Source organism: Apodemus sylvaticus, chromosome 4 (assembly GCF_947179515.1).
Source record: "Apodemus sylvaticus chromosome 4, mApoSyl1.1, whole genome shotgun sequence".
Lineage (NCBI taxonomy): Eukaryota > Metazoa > Chordata > Mammalia > Rodentia > Muridae > Apodemus > Apodemus sylvaticus.
In genome coordinates, this window is record NC_067475.1 from 53,703,297 (window position 1) to 53,715,023 (window position 11,727).

At 41.2% G+C, this 11,727-nt stretch overlaps 1 protein-coding gene across 2 annotated transcripts in view; it reads left to right on the top strand.

Annotated features, from left to right (window-relative positions):
* The window catches only part of Ntng1 (netrin G1), a 354,515-nt gene extending 343,192 nt beyond the window's left edge, over nt 1-11,323 (top strand). For both annotated transcript variants that reach the window (XM_052179408.1, XM_052179409.1), the window contains one exon: nt 10,069-11,323. In XM_052179408.1, coding sequence (XP_052035368.1) covers nt 10,069-10,298 — 230 coding nt within the window. In that variant the 3' untranslated portion in view covers nt 10,299-11,323. The remainder of the gene's footprint in view (nt 1-10,068) is intronic.
* The last annotated feature ends 404 nt before the right edge of the window (nt 11,324-11,727 follow it).

Below are 11,727 nucleotides of genomic sequence, written 5' to 3' on the forward strand. Positions count from 1 at the left end.
TGCAGGCTGTAAAGCCAAAGCCTTTAAGGTATGTAAATGGTGCTTCTTCCTCCTGCTTTACCTGTCCTCTCTCCACATCTGCTGGGGTAGTACAGACCGTATATATGTCTCCTTTAAAATTAGTGGGGCTTTTCTATGGTGTTGAAAGCGGCATTTTCCTGGGTTGCACAAGAGAAAAGATCACTCTATAACAACTGCTTGGCTAACAGATGAACCACAAGAGGATTGCTGCTCCCTCGGGTCAGAACCTGCTGTCCCTGATTAAGTAGATGAGACATGGCTGGCCACTGAGCTGACAGCCCCCACGAACTTCCCAACAGACCGGCCCTTCAGCCCTCCTCCTTGGGTTTGTTGCTTTGAAATCAACACACTGGATGCTGTCACATAAGGGCCATGCTTGGCACCACCACTGTTCCTAAACAGGACAGACACAGCATAGGTTGAAATGGAGCGATCAGGATTCCTTCCATATGATGACTTTCAGAACCAGTCTCTGCCTGGTTCTCCCCACCCTTCTTCACTAAACAGTAAAAGGTGAGCTGAGGTGCAGGTGGGTGGTTCTCCATCCGCTCCCCGACATACACCTTTGTTCCTCAGGCAGCATACCACATTCCTGTATGCTGACTGACGCAGGGGAGCACACGGAAATGAGTATAAATGTCACCTCTGAGAGAAAGGGCACTGTCATGCCAGAGTGACCTTGCAAGGCTCCGTGGAGTACACAACAGCTGAATACAAATGGTCACCGACCACAGGCTTTGACTCCAGGCGCTCTCTCTCTTTCTCAAGATTCATAACCGCAGAATGTATGCAGATGCTGCCTTCAAGGGAGGGCATTCACTCTCCCTCTCACTTCAGGTTTCTTGGATTGGAGATGTAAGGAATTCATTACCCTGACCGAATTAGCACCTTGCTCATCTACCCTGAATTCCGTGCCTTAGGGAGACTGAGAAGGGAACGGAACACTAACAAAGCCTACTAGGGTTGTACTTTGTCCTTTGTAGAACATTGCTACATAATCCATCTCGGGCGGGCGTCCCAGCAACTGGAGATGGGTAAACAGGATGGATGCTATTATTTCTGCTTTAGAAGTAAAGAAAGAGAGCACCAGGAGGTTAACTGATTTCCTCAAGTTCACCCACTGCATTAACCATAGAGATGAGAGTCGAATACCGAATCTGAGTCTTCTCATCCTACCTTATGCTTCTCATCCATATGAGAGACAGAAATCTATCTTGTTCTTTGGGATACCAACTTAGACTGCCAGGCAAAACAAATCAAATGAAAATAGTTACTGACTCTATCATCAAAAACTCATAGACATATACAAGTCCAGGTATCTTATCAAATGAGGGGGAAATTCCTAATTATTTTCCTTTGCAGTAGTAGGCTTCCTATCAATAATAGTCATACAGGGCTAGGGAGACAGATGTGGTAATATGGTACTTGCTTTGCTGGCCTGATGGCCTGAGTGTGGTTCCCCAGAATCCATCCAAAAAAAGGCCAGGGACAGCGACACAAGCTTGTTAACACCAGTGCTCCGGAGGCAGAGGCAAGAGGAGTTAGTTACCTGAACAATTAGCAGTGCATACTTGGAAAGGTCCAAGAGAATGAGAGACCCTGCCTCAAAAAAGAAAATGGTAGACATTGCCTCAGAAACAATACTCAGGGCTGATCTCTGGTCTCTGCACACATGTGTACAAACACACACACACACACATACACACACACACCACTAAAAGTTACTAATTAAAAAAAAACAATAAAACCCATAGGGGTTTAGAAAGGCAACCTTTTTCTTAATGTTATAGTTTCCACAGAATGACAAGGCATGTGCACACATGTACATCAGCATTGTTAGTCTAGCACAATATATGTATGCACCACCTGAAAGTATTTAGTTAAAAGACAGATGGACAGAGGTCACTAGCCAGTTCATGGTGAGGTCAATGTCTCCAAGTAAAAGTGGGACTATCTGAACCAGAATTCAGGATCAGTAACCAAGTTTCCTACCATGCCGTGCCACCTTTCATGAACACATGTAAGTAAAGGATGGGGAATGTAGTTGGTGGCCCTAGAGCTCACTCCCAAACTCTGCTGCAATCTGTAAAGTTTTTTTCCATACCTCAGGATCTAACAAGCATGCTCTATTTTCTCTCTTGCTTACAATATAGTAAAGCAGGCACAAAGGCTGTATAAGTGGGTCATGATATGGCTCTTCTGCTCCCCGCTGCCAGCTCTCAAACACCTGCATAAGACCTCAGTGCAGTGCGCATGCCTTTGTTATTACCCTGCTTGGTGGAGGTTATTTGCTCTTTGACGCTTTTTAGCAAAGGATGGGAACAATTTGGAACATCTTTCCCTCAGCGATCCTGGGCTTGGTTCAGGTGGTAAAGGTAGAGGTCACTTTATTAATACAGCCATCAAGGAAAGCTGTCATGGTAACACATTGCATCAATTCCTTGAAGTACAGGAGACAAAGCCAAAAAGAGAAACTTTCAAGTCTATAAATACAGACCCAGCACTGCTCAAGCATAGAAGCAGCTCATGGACAGGGCCAGCCTGGATGTATAGCTTTGAACCAAACACAAACACAGAGAGAAATCTCTTTGGTAATGTGATGGATCACTGTGGCCATGTGGGAATAAGTGACCCTTCTGGTTTCTAAAGGAAAAAGGAATAGGACAAGAAATGACACCAAGTCCTGGCTGCTACTGTCTTTGAATATATGAGAGCATTTTCTAGGTCTGCTTTTTGACATGTTCCAGACAAGACTAATAGAGGGAAAGAATTCAAGATTTTTAATTCATATTTTGAAAATACTTTGTTGTTTGGGAAGAGCAGATTATATAGTGTTCAAGAATACTCACATACTTATATACACAAATGGACCCATAAACAACATACATACCCATACTTACACATACATGTATACATGTGCATGAATAGACACCCATAACATGCACATACATATATTTATACACACATACATAACATGCCCACATATACACATACAATGCACATCTGCATGCCCTCCCCACCATGCACACATGTACGCACACACCCAAATCTTCTCCACAAACAAAACAAAACAAAACAAAACAAAAATCCTTAAGAAACTGAACAATTTAGGGACATTCTTCTGGCTTTCCTCATCCAAGGTCCAGTAAGAAGAGAAGTAAAAAGGAAACAGTGCTCACTCCTACTTTCTCCCTGTAAAATTAGGAGTAGTTTTATAGACCATGGCAATTCTGAGACCTTGTTTGTCTGCTTTGTGTCTTGCTTACCAAAGCTGCAGGCAGAGCCTTCCTCATACCTTGCTGACTCCAGCTTGTCCACTAAGATTTCACACTTCATCTTCTGGCCACACAACTCTGTTTCAGTCTCACATTAAAACAATAACCTTAACTACCAATGTCTTATGGTTATCTTTGGTACACTGTTGGAAAGCGTTCCAAAGGCTAGAGTATCAGAAGGTATCAGGTCATGTGGTATTATTATATTGGCCATGCTATAAATAAATCATTCATATCAACAGTATAAAGAAAATTTAATAAAGGGAACCCTACAAAAAAACCAGTCACACTGTTACCAAAGGAATGTCGGTTCTTTCTGTATCTGACTTAGACTTTACCATAAGAGAAAGAATTGTGTCAATCAAGTATCGATTCACATCCAATCCTTGGGAAAAAGTTATATCAAGGATTTAAAAATGAAGCTTTCTGATTACTGAACTAAGAAGCCCCTTTATAGTCAATAACAATAAAGTCTACATAAACTAACATAAATATCGCCAACTAAGTTCTGTCTGCAAGAGCGAACTTTCAGGGCTCATCTCTGTCGTTACTAAATTCAGTTTGAAGCTGATCCAAGTAGAACAAAATACCAAATAGAGAGAGAACTGAAAAATGACATTAGGTAAAATTTCCAGCTCGCTAATCTACAATTTCATGCAGTTCAGAACAGAAAGATCACGAACAGTGTACTGGGGTTTCATTCTCATGCCTACTCCACAATTTAAAGATGGATGCTTAGAACTTTGTGATGAAAAGGATTCTATAGCAAAAGAGCACCATTATTAAATAGCGACATTCCATTTTAGTTCATTTTGTGTTACCATAACAGAATGTCACAGACTAATTTATAATAATAAATAGCTATTTATGAGCTAAAGTTCTGGTCTTTTATCATAAAGTTCTAGCATTTTATCATAAAAGGCTGGAAGGCATCATATGGTTGAAAGAGAAATTCCCATTTGCCCATCATGTGTTCATTAGTTCATTCTTAATAATACTTCGGAAAGGTCCCACTTCTTAAGAATGTTACAATGTCGACTAAGCTTCACCATGAGTTTTGAAGAAGCCAGACTTTGAAGCCACAGTAGTCTCCTATGCCTGGGAAAACAGAAATGATGCTATAGATGTCAGCAGGATTCTCACTCCCAGTCTAGACCTTTGGCATGTCTACTTTTATTTTTGTGTGACCTGATTTGAATTTGGGCCTCCATATGTCAGCAGAACTCTAGAAGTTGAAAGCAATTCAGAAATGTTGTTAACAGACATATCAGCCCCATCCCTGTAGTTTGAAATGACATTAGTTAGGAGATGTAGTACAAGATGTATTGTTAAGAAGAGGTTCCATAACTTCCAGACATGGAGTCAGCCATATCTTAGAGTACAGACCATTGTACTGTCTGAGACCTGTCACTATTTCTTCTCCAGACTCTTCCATTCTTTATAAAGTGCAGTATGCATGGGATGACACTCAAGCTCTACCCTAAAATGATATGATCTAGATCTTGTCTATGTTGTTTGAAAAGTGGCCGTGAATGGTGGTACCACTGCTTCAATGGGAGTAAAGAGCAAATTGCAAGGCAAGGATCCTCCTTTGGATCCTCCTCTTCTGCTGCTGTAAGCAGTATTAAAACTATCCATGCTAGCATTTCTTAGTTACCTACATACACGTTCTTTCTTTCATTCCAATGGCTGTGCATCTGAAAACTCCATATTATTTTGATCTAGAACTGAAAAAGCTGTGTCCTACTCTTTTCCCTGATATACACGAGGTACAGCTGTTTACTTTCATTGACACATCTGGACTCCAACCCATGACATCATCATTTTACCCTTTACATCAATTATAATTCCTTCTTGGTAGAAGAGGAAGCTGTCCCAGCTAATTTAGGACATTTAGCGCATCCATAGCCTCTACCCACCCATGGTATGCTATCCTTACCCAGTTGTGACAAAAATACATACATACATACATACATACATACATACATACATACATACATAAATGCAATCTAGCAATTGCCTATCCTCTGGGGGTCTTTAATCTCCAAAATAATTGGGATCAACTCCTATCAACTGATGTCCAGGGACTTTTATAAACTGTGATAACCTCCACCATTTCCAGTGTTATTTTTAAACATTTCAAAACCCTTTCTGACTGATTTAGTGAGTCAAGACTTACATTACACATTTCCTCTGCCCAATTCAAATGCCCTTCTCCTCTTCCTCTTCTACTTCGTATGTTAATTCATGGATGGTCTTCCATAAGACGAAAGCATTTTTATCATTAGTTTCATGACATCATGTGACCACTGCATTTTGTTGCCATTTCTCTTCTAGCCATTCTTCACACTGTTGCATTCTCTGCATATGGCTGAGGCTGGTACTCTTCAGGGCCCTAGACTCAGTTCTCACTTTGACATGACTGATACTCTCCTACAATGAGACTCTGTACTTTGTGTCTGATGACAATGACCTTCACCACTGGTATTCCCCATCTCCATCTCCATAATGAACTGTCTCTCCTGAACCTTGATATAGTTTTATCAAATCATAACAAAACATTCGAGAACTTACAGACACAGTCGATAAATCCAAACATATTCATTGACTTCTCTGACTGAATTCTTCTTCTGGTTCCTTCTCTTAATAAACCTCACTGGGTTGTATCAACATAGTCAAATGTCACCTGAAAATCACTCACATTGGCATTTATCCAATCTTATCCATCTTATGTAACAGCCTTAGTTGTCCCCTTCCTTCTCCTCTCTGGTGCTCCAACCTAGCCCATTCTATTGAATGTCTGGTCTCCTTGTCTCCAGACAATTTTCGTCTAGTTTCATCTTTCCTTTTCCTTCAAAACTCTAGCTGAATCATTTACATTTGACAGCTTCCCATTGTCCATTCCCACTCTGCAATGTCTATATAAAAACAACTACAGATAGAATGCCCCTAAAATTCTAAGATCCTTTGTCTGTGTGCATCTAGCCTTCCAACCACAGCCCACTCATCATTTAAGGACATAATCAAGTTCCAGTCAGAAAACAAGCTATTCTAGGAATTTCAACAGAAAAAAAATCACTATTAAAAGAAATAGGATAATAGGTGACTGAAGACAGAAATTAGTACAGGGCACCAAAGTAAGTCTTGGACATCAATTATGTCAAGGTTCAGGAGATAGATCATTATGGAATATTGATGGTAAAGATCATTGTCATCAGACTCAAAGACAGGTGGTGGCTATTACTCAGGGACTAAGAAACTACAAGAATGAAGGGGGATTTCTTGAAACTAATAGTGTTGTTATGAGGCTTCATATGCCTTGTAACTGTATCTCTGAGGAGGGATGGTGTCTGGCTACCTCTGCAGTAGTGCCTTGGAGATATGCTAGCAGGATGGTACAGGAGTCTCCACGGCTCAGTGAGAAGCTGGTTCTGAGTAAGATAAGCAAGGGAATAAGGATAAGATGGATAAGATTGGATTAATGTCAAGGCTTGAATGAAGGGCCCTTGCTATGAGTACTGGTTAAGACAAGCCATTAAGTGGGAAAGGGGAAATATAGTCACATACACCTGCCTTCCCTCTTTGTCCTTTCTGGGTTCAAGTGTTGGTGAAATCCAGCAGAAAACATGTAGGTTTTTTTTTTTTTTAATAGTGCAACATCAGAGAAGAGGATCAGCGTTCAACGATAGCTTCTTCATAAACTGCATGGTCCTTTTGCATCTCTTTGCTTTAACTCATACAGTTTCCCCATCTAGAATACTCTAATTAGTATCAGCCTTGTACGCACCTTTATACTAATACAACTTTTTTTCCTAGAATTTTCTCTAATCTCTAAAACATAGACACCATCATTTGTGTTTGCCTAACACTTTGCACATACTTATTTTGTGGTCGTTTTTTTTTGTACTTTGTCTGATTATCTCTGATTGTGTTTGTTGATTTTCCACCAAATTGTGAGTTTCTTTCTACAAGTTGGAGTGATAACCACAAAATGTAGCCGGATGCCTGGCAAGGACAGTTGGTTGAGTGAATAAAACTAATAAGGCTATTTTAAGTGAAGCAACTCTAGATCACTTCTGTAATGTATTTCATCTCTGTAAGTAAATCAGAACTCTGTGGAAACAGAGAGCATGCTTCGTATTTCTTTTATTGCCTCAGTGGTGTTTAGTACAAGGCTTTACATGATGAAGAAGAGCTCATTGATACTTAACCATCTAGTTTGTTCATTAACCAACAGAATTTTGGTACTAAATGCCATGAAGATGGAACATGAGGTTATAAACATCAGGTAAGAACTCTAGTTAGACTTTATATTTCTAGCATGTGATTCCAGCCATTAGATGGTACAGCATACACGGTAAAAACCTTGCCTTGTTGAATTTTAATAGGATGGGCACCAACAAGAACCCAAACGTAAAGTGCTTTGTAGTGAATTTTAAACTAATAAAATATATGCTGGTTTCCATTTTTTCCTGTTTATATATTATCTAAGATATATTCCCCCAGTCCGTGAGATGATTAATCCTGGGCTACATCTGTTCCTTGTGTATTTATTAAATTCTCACAACCCTCCAAATCAACTAGCAGATCATTTACATGTAGAGAAGGTATTGAATTTTAACTTAATCACTGGCTTCTCAGGAAAAGAGAGAGAGAGAGAGAGAGAGAGAGAGAGAGAGAGAGAGAGAGAGAGAGAGCTCTGCTCAACAGCTGCTTTACATTCAAGTCCAAGAAGAAGAAAAATAGCTTCGAAAAAAAGAGGGGAGTGATATTTAATTAACTATTGATTTCTTCTCAATTATTCAAGGCAAGCAATTATCGATATTGATGGAACAGATATTTCCCTATGTCTAGTGCCCAAATGAAAGGAAATATCCCATTCTGCAATCTGCTGTCTAGATCGAAAAATGCTCAGAATCTTTAGCTTTAAATGGAAATGGTTACTTGGATCTGTTAATTCCATGTTGCCCCAATTAAATAGATATTTCTTGAAGTGTAAGCAAAACAAAATCCTGAACACCTATGTATACTTTCCAAATGGGCAAAAACCAAAACAGGGCAAGACCCCCAAGGATTTTACCTATAACCCTGTGCTGGGGGGGGGGGGGTCCTTGCTTCATAGCTACAGATGTTGACACACCAAAATAATGACTGACAAAATACCATAATTTGGGTTCAATCTAAACCACCCTCTGAGAACAGCTTGTATGCTGGATGCCTCTAATCCGTGTGACACTGCCTTGTGTACCAGCATTTCAAACATGAATGATTAACTAGTGCTAATTATACCAATATATTATGCAGCTGTCTTCTATGTCTCCCTGGAATGTTGAGGAATGGAGTCACTCTGGACTCTGTTTAGGGAACTTGATTATTAGCTCCATGGTTGCCCAGCGCCACCTTCCCTCAACCATTCACACACAGGAGCATTCCTATGTTTATGGGTGTGGACAAAGTCCCTCTTCAAGGTGACATGAGTATTGAACATAATTAATAGGCAAAGCAAATGCTATCTATAGTTATTACCTGGAAGGTGGGATTATTTTGTAACAATCATTTGTATTTAATGGCACTATTTTGGTGTGTGTGTGTGTGTGTGTGTGTGTGTGTGTGTGAATCCATCTGTCATCTTTGGAGAAATTGGGCCATGACATTTCTTGAATGAAAAACAGTTATAATTTATAAAAAGCTCCTTTTTCTGCTCTGTGCCCCGCCTGCCCCCCGTCCAGAGTGGTCTGTGTGTTAAGTGCTTAAGCAGCAATGTTGTTGGAAAGCGTTCGTTGTTCCTGAGTTCGTTCTTGGCTCTCTTAGTCTTTGTTGTTGTGTTAATTTCCCTGGGTTCTATTTAACATTCTGCTAAATCAGTGAAACCTTGATTATCTAAGAGAATACAAGACATTGAATTAATGAGGATAATGGGAATTTTGAAGATATGAGAAATTATTAGAGGTGAAAGTTCTGTGACAGAGGCTGTGAATGAATTTCAGTAGGAACTGCTTCTTGATTTTTCCAACCTGATTCTGTTCCTTGATGGATGTAATGAAATTTTGGTAATCAGGGTTTCACTGTTGCATTTATTACTGTTCCCAAATCAAGGTAACCTTGGGCTCTACTCCCTATATTTACAAGGTAATAAAAAAAAGACTCTGATGGGCTGTCAGGGACAAATGTGACTGTTCTTCCTCACATGCCTCTTCCCATCTGGCTGCTGCCTGCCCTGGAGCATGCTACTTTTCTCACCCCCAAGCCTGCATTTCCCTGCTTCCCTGTGGCCTCTTTGCATGCACAAAAAGGCTGGACTCGGTTCAGGGACGATGGATGGATGTCCTGACCTTAGAGGTTGTTGGTCATTTTAGCCACACTGCTTTGCATTTTAAACAGCACTCACCTGGCTTCAAGGTTCTGTTTTCTTGTATCAGGCACTTGTCCTTTAAAAACCTAGGAGGTCACAACAGGACTCACACGTACATAAGAATTTCCAAACCAGGAGTATTACATTCCCTTAGATTTGATAGCCTGAACTGGAAAATATCCAAGATTGCAGGGAAAAGGTGGGGGAGGGGGGGAACCTATATGAAAAGGCCTAATATGATCAAAACAAAGGCAGCCAACTACATTAGTTTGGAAATTGGAGTCACATGCTTAGTTTGTGGAGGGAAGGGGGGAGCACAAGATCGATAGAGAATTTCTTTTTTAAAGCTGAAAACATGATGTTCCAGATGAACTTAAATTGATTCTGCCTCTCCTCCCCTCCCCTCCCCTCGTTCTGCAGCTAATGTCTGCGACAATGAGCTCCTGCACTGCCAGAATGGAGGGACCTGCCAGAACAATGTGCGCTGCGCTTGCCCAGACGCCTACACGGGCATCCTCTGTGAGAAGCTCCGGTGCGAAGAGGCGGGCAGCTGTGGCTCCGACTCCGGCCAGGGAGCACCCCCGCGGGGCTCCCCAGCGCTGCTGTTGCTGACCGCGCTGCTGGGGACTGCCAGTCCCCTGATGTTCTAGGGGTCACACCCAGCCCTCCGGACAGGCCTGTGCTGTGGGGAAGCAAACACAACCCAAGCGATTGCTACTGTCACAGGAAACACGCACACCCACTCCAACACAGTGTATAAAAGAAGAGGGCCTAACTGAACTAAGCCATATCTCTCAGACCCGGACAGCACATCGCACATCGGAGTCAAGACTGTTCATCACTGACTCCAGAGGAATCGGCAGCTGTTGCTATTACCACTGCAAATCCCATTGCCAGCTGCAGAGCTGATTGCGGATTGGAAAGGCTGTGACAGCGCCCCCAAAAGGAAAGACGACAAACAAACTGATCAACCAACCTAAAAACATTCGCTACTCTACCGTGGTGCACCCTAGTACCGCTCTGCTCAGTGTGTGGGCCAACCAAATAAAAGCATTCTTCGCTGTCAGGTGCATTGTGGGTATAAGGAAATCTGTTACAAGCTGCCATATTGGCCTGCTTCAGCCCCCTACCCCCAAATCCCTTCCAACCTGTGCTTTAGTGAACGTTGCTCTGTAACCCTTGTTGGTTGAAAGATTTCTTTGTCTGATGTTAGTGATACACATGTGTAACAGCCCCCTCCAAAGCGCAAGCCAGTCCTACCCCTGTATATTTCAGCAGCACTGCGATCCCAGTGCCCGCTCATATCCACTTCACAAGAGTGGTTAGAGAAAAAGAGAAAGTGTATCTATCCTTTTGTATTCAAATGAAGTTATTTTTCTTGAAATAATGTAATATGTAGATTTTTTGTATTATTGCCAATTTATGTTACCAGACAATCTGTTAATGTATCTAATTCGACTCAGCAAAGACTGACGTTTGATTTTTTGGTCCTCTTTGGTTTTGTTTCGTTTTGTCGTGCAGAGATTTCTCTGTAAGGGCAACGAGCGTGCTGGCATCAAAGAATATCGGTTTACATATAGCAAATGTGATAAGATTCCACCAAAGGACATTTTAAATGTTTTCTTGTTGCTTTAACACTGGAAGATTTAAAGAATAAAAATTCCTGCAGAAATGATATCAGGAAATTGTATGGCCGTTTCTTAAGATGAAAGGAGCAACCACCCAACAGTTTCCCAGTCACGTCACTGATTTTGTGTGGACGGAACACAGTCAGCTGACAACTTTAGTAACCAGGAAAATGGATTGATGGTCACTAGCTTGGACAACGTCTGCAAAATATGAGACTATTTTCCACCTGGGAAAAAATTATAACTGCAAAAACAGAGAGAAAGAAATATCTAAGTGATTGCCAAGATTATGCCAAAGCCTGTTGGCAGAGCACTAAGAGACTTTTATTTTTAAGTCATGCTATTTTCACAGATTTATGGTGATCATGTGACTCTAGGGATGCCGATCTATGTATCCTTCCAAATACAGTGTTTACATGGAGTATCATAAGAGGCCACCTGGGGAACCAGG